The sequence below is a fragment of the Pogona vitticeps genome, chromosome 7 (genome assembly GCF_051106095.1).
Source record: "Pogona vitticeps strain Pit_001003342236 chromosome 7, PviZW2.1, whole genome shotgun sequence".
NCBI classification, from domain to species: Eukaryota; Metazoa; Chordata; class Lepidosauria; order Squamata; family Agamidae; genus Pogona; species Pogona vitticeps.
In genome coordinates, this window is record NC_135789.1 from 24,976,860 (window position 1) to 24,995,637 (window position 18,778).

At 51.2% G+C, this 18,778-nt stretch overlaps 2 protein-coding genes across 2 annotated transcripts; both read right to left on the minus strand.

Moving 5' to 3' along the window:
* Nucleotides 1-412: 412 nt before the first annotated feature.
* LOC110084544 (caspase-1) lies at nt 413-7,295 on the minus strand. Its single transcript, XM_020803968.3, has 9 exons — nt 7,164-7,295; nt 5,491-5,763; nt 5,143-5,276; nt 4,467-4,640; nt 3,975-4,209; nt 2,870-3,019; nt 2,114-2,223; nt 1,684-1,786; nt 413-860 (listed from the first exon to the last, which is right to left on the minus strand). The coding sequence occupies exons 1-8, from the start codon at nt 7,168-7,170 to the stop codon at nt 1,691-1,693; spliced, it is 1,179 nt and encodes a 392-aa protein (XP_020659627.3). The 5' UTR covers nt 7,171-7,295; the 3' UTR covers nt 413-860; nt 1,684-1,690.
* Nucleotides 7,296-9,620: 2,325 nt separating this feature from the next.
* Nucleotides 9,621-14,309, minus strand: ABHD11 (abhydrolase domain containing 11). Its single transcript, XM_072978369.2, has 6 exons — nt 13,935-14,309; nt 12,817-12,952; nt 11,413-11,586; nt 10,793-10,963; nt 10,447-10,628; nt 9,621-10,067 (listed from the first exon to the last, which is right to left on the minus strand). The coding sequence occupies exons 1-6, from the start codon at nt 14,177-14,179 to the stop codon at nt 9,923-9,925; spliced, it is 1,053 nt and encodes a 350-aa protein (XP_072834470.2). The 5' UTR covers nt 14,180-14,309; the 3' UTR covers nt 9,621-9,922.
* Nucleotides 14,310-18,778: the final 4,469 nt, after the last annotated feature.

Sequence of the window (18,778 nt, forward strand, 5' to 3'; positions counted from 1 at the left end):
CCAACCAGCGTGCCCCACTGGGACTTGGGGATCAGTTTTCTGTTCTGGCAGCAGATCCCTCAGTCTGGTGATCCCCCAACCTCAGACTGCCAGCTGATTTTCAAGGGGCAACTAGGTTGCAAAATAAGGAAGTGGGAGGGAAGAGCAGCCAACGGATCTGGAGGTGATCATTTCCCGTGTCTTTTGGAACAGGCTTCTGTTATTTAACTGAAAGGCTCACCGCGGCTGGGAGGAAAAACAGATTTACTCCCAAACCTTGTATTCTTTTAAGCTCCCACTGTTTGTAATAGAAAGAATGTGGGAGTGGTTTGGTTTTGAATAGACAATTAAGAGCCGTCAGCTTTACAAAAGAGGCGCTCCTCGCTTGTTGATGTGGGCCAATCCCTGTGAATTCACCACCATTAGACAAATCTGTACACAAATGTGCGTGTATTTGGGGAAAACATGCACAGATTCACATACTGTACATTTTGAATAGAATTTTTTTTAAAAAAGACTAGTTGAAATTAAGGCTGGGAACATTCATGAAGGTCGGGGAGGGAAAAAGACAATGGGAGTAAGAAAAGTTAACGAAAAATCCAAAATGGACAGACAGAAGAAACGTCCTGGCAGTAAGACCCTTCCAGAAGTGGAACAGAATATCTCGCCAAATGAGCGACTCCCCTTCCTCGGAGGTCTGTAGTAAGCAAGGAATCCGTCAGAGCTGCTTGAGCTGTGGATTTTCTGCTTTTTTTTTGAGTGGGGGGTTCACATCAGACGACCCTCAGGTTCCCTTTCAAGTCTACGGTTCTGACTGGACGTTGTGAGTGCTGTGGAGTCAGCTGCTCCTGCAGAGTCCCAGCCCACGCCGCTGCCTCTTCCTGCGAGGAAACAAGAAAAGAAACGAAAATGGAGCCACGCTCCTCTAGTTCTGCAACCCGCCTCACAAGGATGTTGTTCCGACAGCCCGGGAAGCAGTGGCTCCATAACCCTTGCTAAAGACGCTGAGGGATTTTTGTTTATACGCGTTGTTTGAGTCCATTGTAAAGCACCTGGAGCAGTGCAGCTGCTAACCAACTAATTAATTAACTAACTAAATAAATAAATAAATATTCCTAGAAACGCATAATACATTTTACCCCGGCTGTGAGTCTCCTGATGCCTTCTTCAGAAGGCTACAAAAGTATATTATAACACAAACTATATTTTTATTTTTTAAAAAAACTTCTTTTAATGTGCATATTTCTGCTAAATAAATGTTTCCCGCCCAACAGACTGGTAGCTAAAAGGTGTGTATCTCTAAGAAGGATGTGATTTCTACTGTTTGTTCCTATATTGTGGCAGGCAAGTAGCTGAACGGGGCAGCAATTACGTCTATAGATGTATTTTTGTTTTACAGCCTTTAGATCGCAAGAGGCCAAAATGCATGGGGCATTTTTAGCAAGAAACATTATCGGATGCCGTCTTGAGACATGTCTGGCCCAGACAAAGTACCCCCTGAATCTAGACCATGATTCTCTGCTTCCTCATGTTTTCTTTCCAACCGAGGTGCTGAAAATGATGGGGTGCCCTACAGGTTCCAGAAGGTGTTGAGACCTACGTACCTGGATCCCATCTCTTCCTCACCTTGGTCCTCTTTCAGGTATCTCCCCACCCCTCACCCCCCAACCAGGTCACAGAGCCGAAAGGAGAGTGAGATCTCACATGGATTTTAGTGGCCTGGGAAGAGGTAGAATTTCCTGCTCAGGGTGGTTCTGTCCTTTGAAGGCATCTGGAGGGGGTGGTTGTTTTCGAAAGCCCGCAATACCTGCAGAGTGGAGAATCAACAGGAAGAGCTCAGACACGGGGGCTCCCAGCGTCCGAAAGCAACTTCGCCAACTGGACAGAGGGGGTTTCCAGAGGGCCTCCCATCCATGGTGTGCAGAAAAGTCAGTTGCCGGTGGGAGCCTGGAGGAGGGGGACACACACCTTGTGTACTAGCGATCAGAGCTGGGAATTTGGGCAGGAAACAGCCGTCTTTTCCAGCCCACTGTGGGTGAAATGTGGGCTCGCGAATGCCTTTGGAAGCAGGACCATCCTCCCAGAAAGGCACGTTGCAAACTCCGGCAGGGGGACAGACCTTGAAGGGACCCACCTTCCGGAAAATCTCTTCCAAGTCACAGTTCCAGGCGTGTTCCTTGATGAGCTCTATCAGCTTGACGATGAAGACTGAACCAGTTGTACATCGTCTCCAGGACAGGTTATCTGGGTGGTGGAGGGAGAGAAGGCTTATTGCGGCTGGAGAGGATCCTTTCAACAAAGGAAAATGAGACCTCTCTCCTGAGATCTACCTGCACGGTATTTGAGACTGTTAAGACAAGTATCTTCAGTAGCGGGCTCACAAGATTGAAGCCTTGGGTCATTCATCCTCCTCCCCACCACTCTGGCTTTGCTGTGCCCTCTTGAGCGCAGCCACAATCCTCTTAGTAGCTGGGAAACAAATAGGTTTTTCCGAGAATGGGATATCGCTGCATGATAGTCACTTTTTATCATGCAGAAGACTAGAGCGTGGCTGAGCTGGGATGGGGAATTAAAAGCCATTTGCTTTACAAAAGACCCGCCCATCATTTGTAGGGTAGATCTAGTGGCCTGCAGGTTTGGACTCCCTTTATGGACCCTGCGGCTTGTCCCGCAGCCACGATCCAAACTGCCCAGCGTCAGGATCCTGCTGTAACCTAAAATCAAGGCTGGGAGGTGTTGTAGGAAGACGGGGGAATGCTATCGGTGCACCCTACACCTGATGCCCACTTAGTACCATCCTTCATCTGGAAGCACCATATTTAGTAATTATTTTAATATGGTGCTTCCGGATGAAGGAGCTCGCAATATTCTCATAAGATGGCACTCTCACCTGGAGTTGTGGAGTAAAGGCAGATGAAGTCACTCTCTATGTGGACTTTCTGAAGGGCATCGCTTTCCATTTCTTCTGGGAGCCATGCAATGTCGTTGGGAGAGGCGGGAGGCCCCGTGGAGTCACTCACGTAGGTCGAGCCTTCATTTACTGGAGAATATCAAGAACCCGGGGTCAGAGATCAAGGAAGAAAGCCCTGGGAGGAACGGTGAGGGAGGCAATAAAAAGTGTTGGACTCGGGAAGAGACTGTCTTGAAAGGCGCTAGCATTCCTGTCCCTTGAGGTTTTTCAACAGAGGTTGGGCCCCTGTACGGGATTGCCCACGCTGTGGATTAATCCTGGATCCAAACCTGGCATTATGCACCCTCCGGCGGAGTCCGGTTTACCCCAGTTTCACAGGGATCAGGAAGCCATTCTGGGTTTTGCTCTTCACTACCCCAAATCAGAAGGTACTGGACCTATTTCAGGATAGGCATCAGCACCCTGGAGAGCTCCTTTATAGGCCAGAACAAAAAAAAATGGAAAGAAGACCAGTTTGATCCCGGAAGATTAGATATATGGAAGACTAGGCGATACCTTTTATGGGGCCACTAAAGATTAACACAAATAGCAAGTTTGGGTGGATGAAATCCACTTCCTCAGGCTCTTCTGCACCTTCCATGGATGGTGCAGAAAAACGGCCCAGAAATAGACCGTACCTATCTAGCAGAGAGAGGCTGGGCCTGTTTATCTCTGTTTGGAATTTGTACACCCTGGGTCTTGAGACTGAAAACGGGTTTCCTTTATCTATGGGAATCTAACTTTTTAGATGTCACTCCAAGAGGATTCACTATCCCTGTGAATTTGGATCCTGCTGTTGGACATCGAGACCTGATGGTCCAGAACTCTCTGTTAGGACCCAGCTTCCTTCCCTTCTGTAGGCATCCCATTCTGAGAAACTCGAGGCTGGATCTGGGCCAGGAAAGCATTATTGGCTTGACCCGTCGATGACAGTCAGCAAAAATCTGGAGGACCCCCTCGGTCAGCCCCAGACCCAAATCAGCAAGACCCCGAAGGCCCGCCTGTCTTCTCTCACACACCCCGGGGCTCTGCGCCAACCACTTACGGCCACGACAGGCTTGAATGAGGATCACTTTGGGCTTTCTCAGCAAAGCCGGACAGTTCTTGTTGTTGAAGGCGGAGAAGACGGCGTCGATGGAGAGGATGTCTGAGTCTTTTCCCCGACTCTTGACGCCACACAGGCCCTCCCGGAGGCCGTGAGACATGAGGACCACGAAGGTGCTGTCCGACGTCTTGTGCTCCTCCCGGGCTGCAAAGCGCTGCAGGCATTCGGTTATGCCCTGGTGCAACGAGAAGGGAGGCAAGGGGATCAGGAAGAAGCACGAATTTACAGCCCGGGAGCGTAAAAACAAGGATAGGCAAAGTCTATCTTGGATGCCCAGCCTGTTAAAGGCTGGGAAGATCGGCGAGAGAGAAAAACGAAACAAACCAATTCTAACCAACCCCCTTTTAAGGAGAAAGGTGGGATATAAACAAACCAACCAACAAATGTGGGCAAGGAAAGGCGTCCACCCCCTACCTGCCCAAGTCACCCTACCTGTGAGGTCAAGTTGGTCTCCGTTTGGACTGTATAACCCAGACCTTCCAGGAGGCTGGTCATCTGCTCCAGGTCCACCTCCGCCCCCTCCCTCTTTCTGTGATGTTCAAAGACGATGTTGCAGATAATCAAAGCCAAGCGGGTCCGACTCTTCGCATCCTTGATGGGGTAGATCTGCCAAGAGATGAAAGCCTGTCTCAGCCAAATCAGTGGGTGTGGGGGAACCCCAATGAAGCCAACCAGCTGTTTTGACACCGGAGGAGACATCCGCCCCGTGCTCTTCCCTTTCCTGACAGCAACAACTGGCTATGTCTTTCTTGACCTCCGAAATCTGCTGCCTGACCTGGCCCGTTCCTGGCGCCTAACAGTACGGCCGGCCCTGATTAAGAATGCTGGATCAGGCCAGCGTCCCCCATCCCGTTTGGAGCGGGAAGCTCTGCACAGCTATTGAGCATCATTTTAAATGCAACAGCTCCCTTCTCCACACAAACACACGCCCCCTTATTTTCCTCACCCTCGAAATTCAAACTGACCCCAATCAGCGATCTTTAATTTCACTGGAAGCGTGAAGGCAAATCCAGCATGACCGGATCCCCGGATCTGAACCCAGCCTTTCTGTGTTCCAGGCTGATGCTTGTCAGAAACTTATAACGGGGGTGTCAAAACAGATTCTCACCTCCCCGGCTTCCTTAGCCTGGATCTCGTGGAACAATTTCGTGGGGCAAAGCCGTATCCCGTTTCTCCGCTCCAAGGGCTGGGAGTCTTCCACTGGGAGAGCCGTGCCTGGACCAGGCGGGGAACCTGGAGGGCCTAAAACAGAGAAGGATTCATGTACCAGGCGGAGCAAATCGCAATCAGAGAAGAAAACAAACAGGGAGGCTCCATCATAGAACTGGAAGGGGCTATTGAGGTCATCTAGTCCAGCCCCTTGCGGATGAGGAGGGATGGGCTCCATAGACTGGGCTGAATCTCTCTCCCGGAGGGAGAGACAGGGAAAATGAGAAGGGAAGAAAGAGATACGCACCGATTGGGTTGGGAATCAAGCCCAGCTTTCTGGCTAAGTATGGGTCCCGACTCTGGAGTTCCGCAAGGAAGATCGCGCTGGCCTTGGGCCCTTTCCTCCAGACGTGATCGAACAAGGTCCGTGCCTGGCGGCGCTTCCCGTCCTGTTTGTTCACCTCCTCCATCTCTTCGTCGTTCAGGACCCCCGCGTGGAGCAGGCTGTCCAGGAGCTGCCGGATGACGGCTTCGCTCACCCCTTCCACGAAACCGAGCCTCACTCCCGACGAAGTCTGGTCTGGAAGGGAAATCAAGCCCCCCTCAAAACCAATGTCAACCGAGTTGGCAGAATCTGAACTTCAGACGCAGCTGAGCTGGCACAGGTGGCCATCCTGGGCAGCCAGCACACATACTGGGCTTGGTCCTGGGTTCAAATCCCACCTCTCCTTAGGGATACATGGCGTCCCCACACACCAAGGATGAGAAACATGCTCTCTAAACCCATAGTTCCCATCAAGGAGACACCTTGGAGGGGATTGTAAAGCCCCGACCAGTTTCTTCAGCTCCTGCCAGCAAGGAGCCAAAATACTCTCTTTAAAAAACAAAACAAAACAAAACCCTAAGAAACATCTATGTAATTTCAAAGGTGTTTATTGTTCTCTCTCTTTGAGCAGCAAGGCCCGTAAGAGGACTGGCTGACCTTTCCAAAAGATGCCAACAACCCATCCTGGGCTTCAGATTCTTAAACAAAGCATCCATGACATGCTCTGTTCCACTGGCCAGCGGTTATTCATCTCTGCCAGCCAGCGGGGTTTCCTTATGCCAAACCTGGGCAAAGTGCGGCCCGAGGGCGACATACAGCCCGCGAGCCACTCCTGTCCGGCCCGCCGGTCATCGCCCCAGTCTGGTGTTCAAGCACTTGTTCAAGCCCAAGACAGACTGGATTTCTCTCACTGAACAAGTTGAACCTCAAAACCACTTAATAGCTTTTTGTTGATCCATTGCTTATCTTTTATTTTTAAGTAAAGTTGGTTCGGCCCCCCAGAACACAGTTCAGATTTTTCATGTGCCCCCCCCCACAGAAATTAATTGCCCGCCCCTGCGCTTATGCCTAGAGATGGCAGAGCCTGGCCTTTGGACCTTCCGCCTGGAAAGCGAGGATTCAGCCAGAGACATCTTTTGCTCCCCGCAAGCCACCAGGAGGAGCTGAAGAAATCTTTAAAAAAGAGAGGAGGGGAAAAGAAGAAGAAAGCAGGCTTTTCTTCATGGAGAGGAGGAGGAGGACCCAACAGGAAAGGTAAAGCTTGCTCCTCTTCGGTGCCCTTTACGGGGAAACGGATCAAGTTGCACCAAATGTCCAAGAAGCGGCTTACCCCCTTCCAACCCTTATAGATTATGTCTAGTTATGATCTATGGTTCCCTGATAGCACTATTTGGCACAAGGGGGAAAAAAGAGACTTTGTTCGCTGGTGTTTCTAATTCCGATTATCTCCCCTTCCCCCGTAAGAGGTGCCCCAATATCTTTCTAGCCCAGGGCGAAGGTGTTTTCGGGATGAACCCTCGAGAGGCAAAAAAAAAAAAAAAAAGCTTTTTGCTCTGCCTTTCCCGGATGGGCGCTGAGCAGTTTCGAAGAGGAGAAAAGGCAGAGAAGTGGGAATTTTTTTTTAAGGGGGCGGGGGGAGACGTTTTGCCTCTTACCTGCCATGGCCGCTCACAGCCCAGACACAAAAAGCCAGGCGCGTATGAAGCAGGAAGCCTGCAATTGTGAAAGTAAAACTAGCTGCCTCCCCCCCCCCCTCTGGTTTCCTTTTCTCCTCCTTCGGTTCAGAAAGGAGGAGGATGATTTTCCTGCTGGGAGAGGGGCGGGGAGGCGAGGGTCCTCTTCTTTTCCCCCAGCGAGCGGCTGCCACCGAACCAGGAAAAATATATATATCCCTCAGCCTGGTTCCCTACTGATGCCTCAAACTGGGCAGAGTCAGCAGTTCAGGGGCTTGCCAGGAATGGAGCGAAGGTTTGGCACTAAGCTAAACTCCCAATTCTCTGGCCGATTTTAAGGGCCAGCAGCTTTTTCTTGGCTTCATAATTGTGGCCTCCCAAAAAAAAGTCTGGTCATGAACTGCCCTACAGGGATCTTGCAATCTCAAGGTTGTGGCTTGCTTTGCAGTGTGAGTCCATCTCATATTCTGCCTTCCTCTTCTCCTACTGTGTTCAACTTGTCACAGCGTTATCCTTCTTCCAGGGACTCTCGTTTTCTAACGCGACAACTGCAGTATGATCCCCCATTTACTCCTTTTAGCTTCTAGGGACAGTTTGGGTGTCTTTCTGGAAATTCATTGTCTCTGCCAGGCTGTTTCCTCACGCTGCCTCTGAAGTACGGATCACTCCTTTACTCGTTTGAGCTTCTGCTCAGACTGGATTTGCTCCAGAGCGTGTCAGTTTATCTTACCAGGTGATCAACTGTATCTGCCAAGCTGTCGTCCAGCACCAAATTTTGAATGAGCTGATTCCTCTCCCCCTGTAAGCATCCTTCACCATCCAGCTTCCACATTGATACCAAGTAAGAGGGAGTAACGTGGTCTGAATGATCTTCATCTCGGTTCCCAGCAGGACCTTGTTACTGATCTTTTTCGGGCCCTTCACGTTTTTTAACTTCCTCCCAAGTTTTACCCTCCGACTGATTTCCTGGTTGCTGCCTCCATTCTGGTTCCTGAAGCTCAAACCAAGGGATAAAATCTCTTTCAGGCTCAGCAAACCTGCCTAAATCTAAGCAAACTTAAGCTTCGCTAGAGAGCAAAGCCCCCCCCCCTTGTTAGGTGCTGAGATTTTTATCCCCTGCCCCGGCACCACAGACCTGGTTAGCTGGAGGGCTCTCTCTGACAGCCTGGGGCCAAACACCCATCCAAGGATACCACAGAGGGGTCTGAACCCACCCTGCATCCCTTCACCTCCATTTGCAATAAAAGTTCCCCCCCCAGGCCTTCTTAGGGGCGTGGGAATGTCCATGGAGGAACCTTTTTACAAAAAGATCAAGCCACTGCCGATTTGGGGGGGGGAGGGGAAAGCAATTCCCTCCACTGGGTCTGAAAAAGGTCAGCACAGGTAAACACACCAATATTAGCCTATGGGCCCCCTTTTCCGCCCAAAGAACTCCAGTGATGTCACTTTAAAAGGGCAGCCATCAAACAGGACTTAATCAGCTTTTCTGTCAATGGCCTTCAAAACCTGCCTAGTGCTTTCAGGGCTTCAACAGAGAAGAGGTTCTAGCGACTACACATGTAAAAATAAACTTTTTTTAAAAAAATCATCAGTTGTGCAGGAACATCCTTCGATCTTTTCTTTGCCCCGCCAGCTGTCCCATTCTTACTAAGGACTAAGCTTTTCTCACCGCCACTTCCAGGCTGCTCCACACACTTTAGGGGAAGCCGGGAGTGGCCAGGTGGTGGTTTCCAGTTTCTTCAAAACGTTTCCGCAGATTAAAAGTTGGTTTTGCCGAGCTCTCGTGAGATTTCCAGTGGGGTATCTTCCCACATTTCTCCATGTAGTGGGAGGCACTCTGAATGGATCGCACGCCCTTGGCAACCTGCGCTCTACTATTGCCTGCTTGGCTCGAAAACGGATGCAGAAGTGGCTTGCTCTAAGGAGGGGAAAGAGGCCACCAAGATCCAGAACGGAAGGAACAGGCAGAATCAGTGGAGAAAACTAATATGGACAAAGCAGGGGGTGGGGGTAGGAAAAGACTAATATAAAGGAACAGAAAGCAGAGACAGAAAGAGCTCAGTGAAGCGATCCGCTCTGAGTAAGGCAGGGAGCAAAATTGTCAGGAAAGACCAAAAAAGCCTTAGGTTCCTAGAGACGATGCACTTCCCTGGGAGGTAATGAGTAAGACCCAGGCCTTACAGATTCTGCATCAAGCAGAAAATAGATGAATCCGTTAATGACCCCTCTATTTCTTCTATTTTAATAGTAAGGATGGGGGTGCACAAGGAGTTCCAAAGCAAAAAGGGGGACATCACCCTCTGCCCATTGGTGGCCTCCAGCACTCCCATCCTTAGGGGAAACTCTCCAGGAAGAAGGAAAGAGGACTGTGTTGTTTTTTCCTACCTCCTGGTTCCATGAAGAGGCAGGGCACCCCCCTTACCAAACTGAAGCCAAAACTCAAAACGCCATCATGTTTAATATTAAATACTGTACAGGTGCAAAAGTTAACAGGAGGGAAGGACAAGTCAGTCGCCACGGTGGGGTTCCCTCTGCAGGAGTGTGACTCTGCTCACGCCTCCTGGGAACAGGGAGGGAGAACATGCAAATATCTCAGCTGGCAACCAGGGAATGGAGAAGCCCAGCTGTCCACAGGGCACCGGAGACCACCGGCCTGCAGGGAAGTATTCTGTCCGGCAAGGAGATGCTCCTGCCCCATCTCGTTCGGGAAGGTCAATCTGTAAGGAACCCATCCAGAGATTCTACAAGGGGGGACGCTCCAGGAAGCTGCAAACGGCGGCCAGAAACTGCTGGGGTTGGTCCGCGTGAACCCAGTGTCCTGCATCGGGGATGTACTGGATTTCTGCTTGTGGGAAAAGCCGTTCAATTTCAGGGTAGTCATCGGAGCTGCAGAAAAGGGAACAGAAGGCAGAGTGGAGTCTGAAGAAGGGGAGGAGAAACATTAAGCAACGCAGAGGGAGCCTTAATATTGTATATCAAAGCCAGTTTTTTTGGGGGGGGGCTCCAATTCTTTTCTAGCATTTATGAGAAACCTTCTTGCAGCCGAGATCTGAAAAAAAAGAGGCATCAGGCGTGAAGGACGGCAGCCTCTGACAAGCAGAGGGTGAGTTATTCTCTGTGTCCTTCGGATGTTGGGGAACACAACCCCCCCTGTGTCCCTCCCCGGTCACCCCTGAAGTCTGTGAGGTTTCATCCAGACCATCTGGAGGATGTGAACTTTCCTCCTTTTCTTCTGCACACTGGGAGATGGTTCACAAACGCTCACCTGATGTAGCCAGAGTTGGAACCCCCGAGGAAGAGAGTAGGCCCCTGATAGGAGGTCCGGAAGTCAGGAAAACCCATGAGATCCTTCAGATGTCGGGAGATGGCCTCCAGGTTCACCCGCCACACAAACCTGTCTTCAGTGTACACAAGGTTGGTGAGCAGAAACTGGCGGATGGCGGGCTCCTGTTCAAGGAGAAGATGGAAAGGGGAGGCTGGAGGGCGGCTCTGAACAAGGAAGCGTTGAGGAAGAGACCGAACAGAACCCAGTCGGCAGCACAGGGACCGCTTGCCCCAAAGCAGGAGGGGGGGTGTCCAACGGTCTGGGCCCAGGGAAAGAGCAGGTTTACCTGAATGGTCGCCCGCAGCTGGTCTTCGGCCAGACGGCGCGCGGTGGAACGAGGAATGCCCCGGGGAACCTCCACCGCCTTTAGGGCAGCCACAAAATGTTGAAAGCTGGTGACGCCTGTCGTCTCACTGGGACTGATGTCCACACACACCAGGCCCTCCACCAGCTCCGGCTGGGGGGTGGAGTGGGGAGGAAAGGGAGAGACGCCGGAAAGAGACCGGCCACAGAGTCAGAACGAGGCGAGGGGTGGTCGGGCTTCCTCCCAACCTAAGAACTGCTTTCAACTCTTCCCGGGAGGTGATACGAGAGGAGGTCAGGACGGTAATGGCTAACCTGACTTAAACAGGACAAAGGGGTGAAGCTTGGAAAAGATTTCAACCTCTTAGGAAGCCACAAAAACCAAGTTTTCCACCCTGGGATACTGTTGAATCTTAACACTCATCCTGTAATCCCAGAATCTCTGGAGTGCCTGATCTCCTCTGTACTTCATTCCTGGCCGTCTGAGGCTCACCTCTCATCAACCCTGGGCGCTCCACTTGCTCCTCAAAGAGTGACCCTCCTGCTCTCCCCATCCCACCACGGTGGAAGAGGGCACAGCAACCTGCTGGCCGAGGCACCTACCCATCGGAGTGTGAAGGACATGGCCGTCTTGCCGCCCATGCTGTGCCCGACCAAGATGCACCTGTTGAGATGCAGCTGGTGCAGGAGGAGGTGGACGTCAGCGCTCATGGCTTCGTAGGTCATGAGTGGACTGTGGGGGCTGTCGCCATGGTTACGGGCGTCTACCGTCAGCACCTAACTGGGCGGGAGAAGGAGAGCAAGTGGACAGTTGGTACAGAGGAGGCCCCAGAGACTCTGGAGCAGACGAAGGGACTCCAATATCCACTCCCTCTGACCATTGACCAGCAGGTAATTGGGGTCCATCAATGTGTAGTTCCTGGGGAATTCTGGGAGTTATCGTCCAAACACAGAGCGTCTAGCTTCCTAGCCTAAGGACCCATCCGCTTCTCCCCGCAGGTGGCCAGTACTTTTACTCCAGCACTTTGAAAATACAATGACTGCCACATATCGTTTAAGGATGCTTCCTTCCCTGGGTAAGGTCACACACAAACCCCTTCTCCACATCATATTTGCAGCTAGGGCCACCGAACATCAAACCTGACAGTTTAGGAAACAGAACATTGAAGAGTTCTGGGTTTGAGTCCCGACTCAATAGGCCTGGCTAGACGGCGTGAGCCGAGGCCCAATCATACCAAGGTTGACCTGCCAAGTAAGAAGCCTCTGCAGAGCTTTTATTTAAACAAAGAAGTGGTCCCCAACCTTGGGCCTCCAGATGTTCTTGGACTTCAACTCCCAGAAATCCTGGCCAGCAGAGGCGGTGGTGAAGGCTTCTGGGAGTTGTAGTCCAAGAACAACCGGAGGCCCAAGTTTGGGACCACTAGTGTAGAAGGATGAGAGGGAAAACTACAAAGCCCTGGTCTTGTGGAAGGGATGCTTCAAAACCATCCGGAGAGCTTGGGTTTTCCCAGGAGTGTGAGCGATCACCCCAAACCACCAGGCACTCATCCAGTCAAGAATTCTCATGATGTAGAACTAGTTTTCCATCCCTCTTCAATCTAACACCTGCACTTGCCCCAAATAACAGTTCAACAACACCTCCTGTTCCATCGCTCCCTTGCCAAACATTTCCTCTCTCTCATTGTCACACACACACACCCTATCCTCTCCATACCATTTTGCTTCTTGCTACTTGAGGAAGCTCTAAAGGGGAGAATCTGTGAAAGATTCAAGGGCTCTTTGGCAGGTGTGGAATTTATAGCTGCAGAAGGACACACACCAGTCTGTGATTTTCCCCCAGGGCCGTTAATGCTGAAAAACCTCTCAGAATTGCTTGCTCATTTAGACAGCGTTTCTTCCCTTGAGACAGAAACTCAGCTAAAAGTTTCTTCTGCCCCTTCATCTCATGAAGGTGTGTCCAACAGTGAATACCTAAATCAGCAGCATCTGCTGCCTGCTTTTGCCCACCTTGCGCCCGGTCTGAAGCACCAGCTTTTTAGCCAAGGAGGTGAAGTTGGCTTTACTTCCAAAGAGGCCGTGCAGAAAAACGAGTGGAGGCTGGGTGGAGGGTCCATCAAACACAGCATAGGAGAGTGGCCCTGGTCTGCAAGCAGAAAAGAGGGTCTAAGAAAAGGTATGCCAAGGAAGGGGCACAAGGACAGAAGGAAGCATGGAAAAAGCCCTGGACTCTGAAAAAGGCCCATTAAAATCAAATGAGAACAATTTTGTCATCTCAAACCTGCTATTTTTCTTGCTGATTAATAATAATACAGCGACAATACAAATTGTAATACAAATACTGTATACCGTGAAGTGCTGAAGGATAATGAGTGCGAAGTGCTGGAAAGTAACAAAATAACTATATGAAAATAAACAGACCACCCCGAATTGATTTATTGTATCTCTTTGTTTATCAACCCCTCTAAGTGCTGACACTGCATTTCCAAGCAAAGAAATGGCTCGGTTGGTTCCAGATTCTGAACCGCTTCCTGTGCTTTTTAGACAGTGATCTTGACTTATGGGGTTAGATTTTACACCTTTCCAAAACTTCCGAGAAAAACAAAGGAAGCCGCTTTAAAACCTGTGGGCAGGGCTGGGAGGCTTCTCAGGCATTATTAGAATAAAGCCTCCAAAACTGTCCTCAGCCCCAGCTTCCAACAGCTGCCTGCATCTCTCTCCTCTTAGTAGCATCGCCTTGATCTTTCCTCTGCAACCTTGTACTTAAAGATGCTTTCCCCCCTTCCCTTCTTCTAGGGGAGCGGTGTGGAGATGATTTATTTGGTGCCATTTGTTAAGGTGGTGAGAATGATTATTTGTAGGCCGCCTTCCCCTGGGTTGGCGGGGAGGAGGACTCCAGCCATAAAAGGTCTGGCTCTTCCCCCTGGAGGACCACGTGGGGAACCCCCCCCCCTTTGAAAGAGGAACAGACCTCTGCGGCCGCTCTACCCTTTCCCCTATGGTGCGCAACATCCGGGCATTGGAAGGCTACGGGCCGACGCCAGCTCGCCCCTCCGCGGAGAATTCTGGGAAAGGAACGCCCGCCTCCCCTCTTCCTCTTCCTAACCGCCCCCCCCTCAGGCGCTTACAGGCTGGCGGCGAGGCCCGTCCTCTCCCGGCCTCTTCGGAGCGCCTGGCCCCGAGCCCGCAGCCACTGAGGGGGGAAGCCGGGGAGGCCGAGGGCGCGGAGCATGGCTGGGCTGGGGAAGCGGTCACCAAGGCGACGGAGCCGGCAGGGACGTTGAAGGGGAGCCGGTGGCGTGGTTCGCCTGGCGACCGAGACCCGCTTCCGGTGGCGTTGCCCCGCCTTTTCCGGCAGCGCTGGAGGTGCCATTTACACAGGCCCGTCTTTCATGAACGGGAGGGGCGGCTTTACACGCATGCGCCGCTCGGGGGCGCCAGAGAGCTTCGCGTGGAAGGAAGGCGCGCCTGGCAAGCTTCTGGGCGACACAGGGGCTCTCGTCTGGAAGGAAGCGCTCTGTGTGGCCCTGAAGCCTACCATGCACTCCTTGGTCCTAGATGGGAGCCTCTCTCTTGTCGCCCTAGGATTGAACTGGGAGTGGGGGCTGGATTCAGTTCCTGCCAATAATTTTTTTTTTACAAAGATAGTCTTCTGTTTCCTTTTTAAATAAACTCCTTGGTTTGTTCTGTTGTGTTCTCTCTTTTCTGACCAAAAAGCTGCCAAAGTGCAGAGTCTGAAACGAAAACCAATTAAAAAACCAATAAAACCCCCCACTAATAGCACAAGAAGACACAAATATGATTGCATGTTGACTATAGTAACAGGCAGTTGGAAAGCAAATATTAATTAACAGATGATGTAAAATATCTTCAGAACCCGCCCTACCCCACCTCCTCTTTCTTCTCTTCCTCCCCATCTTTGTCCAGGCCTGGCGTCTGTTTTCTGTCTCCTGAGGAGTTTTTACAACAGAGTCCTAAATCAACACAAGCCATACATTACTGCATGCAAACATAACACACGTCCAAGAGACATTGAATAGTTAGTACGAAACTTGTATTTCATTGAACATTTCATTCTGTTTGCATATGTCTGATGAAGTGGACGTGTCCATGAAAGCCCACATTAAAATATAATAATTAACAAACACCCATTTGAAGCTTGGCAAGAAAAGACACAGGAAGCACCCAACGGATAAGACCGCTCCAGCTCAGCTGTCACCCCAAATGAATAAATGGAGCCACCACCGAAAAGCCCCCCCCCCTTTCTTGTAAATCCTTGGATCCGCAGAAAAAGAGAGTAAGATTTATGATCTGCTAGAAAGAGCAATAAAGGAACAGATAAATAATGCCTTCATTCTTTCTTTATTCATATCAGAGTGTTATACAATTAAACTATAAAAGATAAATAAAATTCAAACAAATTTAAAATGTTAAAACAATTAGACTACCCTGTTTCCCCAAAAATAAGACCTAACCTGAAAATAAGTCCTAGTATGATTTTTCAGGATGCTCATAATATAAGCCTGACCCCCAAAATAAGCCCCAGTGAAGTGAAACCCTATCCTCCACCCTTGTGCAACATCCAGAAGAAGGTGACATGACTGTAAAATAAAACATCCCTTAAAAATAAGCCCTAATGCATTTTTGAGCAAAAATTAATAGAAGACCCTGTCTTATTTTCAGGGAAACACTGCATTTTTGACCAGAAATGGGCTACCTTGACAGTATTGCCTCTGCCATTTGTTAGATCGTCCTCTGTACGCCACGTGGGGCCTAAATTGTGTGCCTGTAAGTGCTGCGTTGATTGAATTTCCCCGCACAGAACATTTCTCCTGTAACCAAATAGCCCCAGGTTTTGCCTTTTTTGAACAGCATGCAGCTTGGCTCACTTCCTTAAGACACCTGCAGCGCCAAAACATCCAGCCCACCGGCGTGGCCGAGGATAAGCAAGATCCCTGATCTGTGTGTGTGTGGGGGGGTAGTTAAGCGACAGCCCTGCCTTGTGGAGGGAAAGGGGGTCCAGAGGGCTCCCTCTTCCAGAGCAGCAGCTTCCCCCCTCTCCTGCAAGTGGGGAATCTTCAGACCCCGTCCCCCTGCGTGGAAGGAAGGGCAATGATCTGAGCTGTCGGCTAAAGCCCCTAGCAAGCCAAAAGCCTTTGCCCCACTGGCCAAAGGGAGAGAAGCCCTCTGTGGGGCAGAGGCCGGGGTGCCTGGTGGGACTGGGTGGGTGCAGGATCTGGCTTCGCTGGTCCTTTCTTTTCTCTGGCTGAACCCAGGTGCCTTCCTCCTGCCTTCCGGGAGGAGAGGGGCCCGGCCGTGCCCCAGCAATCAAAGCCGAGCCTTGGTGGAATCACTGGGGCGTTCTACCCTGGATCGCCCGGGAAGAGTTAACCTGCAGCCCAGTGTGTGTGTGTGTGCAGGTCGGCCCCGGGCCAGGTATCCTGCACCTGTCCGCCCAGTATCGGTCACGTGCTCCGGGGTGTGGTGGACGCACAAACCCATCCTTTGTTCCGAGCTGAGCTCGATAGAGAGCAGGCCTTCTCTGTCCTCCTGGGGATGGCGTTCCAGGCGTTGGGGTTCATGAGGCTGCACATATACGCACACCCCTGGAGCCCTCTCCCCTGCCCACCCCCTGTGGCTGGCAAAGATGCCCCTCGGAAGGCGCCCCGGCTGGAACTGCAGAGATACTGCCCGGTGCTCTTTCCCCGTGGTCGGGGAGACTCTGATGCAAAAGAACCTTCTTTCTAAAAAGAAAGCCACAAAGCGGGCATGCATTGGCTCCTAGCGAGACCGGCCGGAGGAGAAAGTCACACAGCCTCTGAGCATGCGCAAGGTGCAGTTTTTCCACCCTGCTTGCAGGCGGCAGAACATCAGGGAGGCCAAGAATGCTGAAAAAGGTCTGGGCAAGGCCGTTTCACGAGCCTTTTTTTAGGAAAGGGAAGGCGTGAAGTTTTGGGGCCGTTGGCAAGGACTGCGAAAAACGAAACCCTCTTCTTGTTTTCCAGAGGTGTAGTTTTGGAAGGATTTTGCCCCGACTTCCATTCAAATGACTGAGTCATTGTAAGCTCATTTCTGCACACACACCCCAAAAGAGAACGCATCTAGGGAGCGACCCTAACACAATGTTGCCCACTGTCCCTTGATGCCCCTCGGGCACCCTTTCTCTGCCCCATCATCCCATTCTCCTTTACCCCACTGTTTTGCCAAAAGAATGGCACAGCCACCTATTTGTGACTGTTGTTCTGTGCCACCAAGTCCCTTCTGACTTATGGTGAAGCGAGCGCTCTCCAGACTGTCCTCTTGCAAACTCAGAAGTTGTGGCTTCCTTTAGGGAGCCAGTCCATCTCACGTCCGGTCTGCCTCTTTTCCTGCTGCCTTCCCTCTTTCTATTTTGAGGAAGGCGGTTTTGAACATTCCTGGCTTTCCCTGATTCTTCCACACATCTCTGGACTCCCAATACCCATCATCCTGGAGACTGCCATAGCTCAACACATCCGGAGGCCCGGGTGCCAGGGAACGCTCCGGTTCAAGCCAGCCCCAAAGGAACGGTTGCTGTGCCCGTCCTTGGGATTTTTATGGGGTTTTTATTGCTGCTGCTAAATGGGTCGAAGTGGGAACTGAACGTTTTACGAGGTGGGCGGGTGTTTGTCCATCTGTCGCTGCCTGTTTGTTCTGAGAATAAAAGCGGCTTCTTCTGGGTAGAACCAGAAGGCGCTCTCAGCCGCCCAACTTTTTACCCCTCCCGGAATTCTTGTGAGCTCACAAAATGTTTTATTCCTCAAAGGTAAGGAGGCAAAGCGCTTAAAAAAGCCAAGGCATCACACACATCAGTGTTACACCCGTGACAGCGCCCTGTCTTCATCCCCGGGCTGCTGCCTCCAGCATCAGTGGCCCTCGGCAACCATCTCGCTCTGCCTAATAGCCCTGTGTGAACCCTGAATGTTGCACTCTTGCCTGTGGTATCCACTATATTAAGATCTACGCCGTTGCTCATAACAAAACCGCGCCTCGTTAAAAAGAAATATGGAAAATCTAGCATTTCAAGCCACCGGAACAGCTGGCGATCGCAATACGTTTCCTCGAAAATATTCAGATTTTCTGCAGTAATTGGTGGGCAGGGGGCAGGGGAAGATGGATGCGGATACTGGAAAAGATGGGAAGGTTTCAAAAAGGTGGTGGGGCTGTGCAGCTAGAAAATCAGGAGCGAAGGAGCCATAGGCATTGCTACCGAGCACTCTGCACAGGAGGAGTTGCGGATTTGTGCTTTCATCGGAGTCCCTACCCTTTCCTCCCACGGAGGTGCCCCCTACCCACGGCCAGATCCTGCTCAAACTCTGCCTCCATGTGGCCTTCCTCCCCACTCTGTTCCCCCCCCCCCAATTTTGTGTGGTGCAGGGGAACCCAGCCAAGCCAGAGGGCGTGGGCGGTGGTGTGTCGGTCAGTGGGTTGTGCTCTCCGAACGAAGGACAGGCGAAAGTAAACAGAAGGCGCTTGTCTAATCCGCTCTCGGCTTGGCCCCGGCCGCTGCATCCTTGTCTGGGCTGAGACGGCATGGGTTTGAGCCACACTCTGCAGGAACAGCAACGCCCAGAGGAACCCCAGTCTGACATCCGGCTCTCTGCCGTGCCCAACGCTTGGGCGTCCTTCAGAACAATGTGGACACTTTTCATTTCTTCACTCGTTACCCTGCTTGGTTCTCCTTCTGCAAGCGGGCAAAGATCTTTCACTCCAGGCAAGCTTTCTTCCCTCAGTGACCGAGGGCTGCCTGAGTTGGAGGGGTTTTAACCGTACGGTTGTGCCTTACGGCTTCAAATCTGGTTTGGGTATTGCTCCTGTCTCCTGTTTTTTAATGGGGGATTTATTTGACCCCGTTCAGCATTTATCAGCTGATTGTGTTGAGCTTTTCAATGTTGCCTTTCAATGCTGTACTGCCGCCTTTGAGTCCTTTTTTTGAAGGAGGTGGGGTAATGAG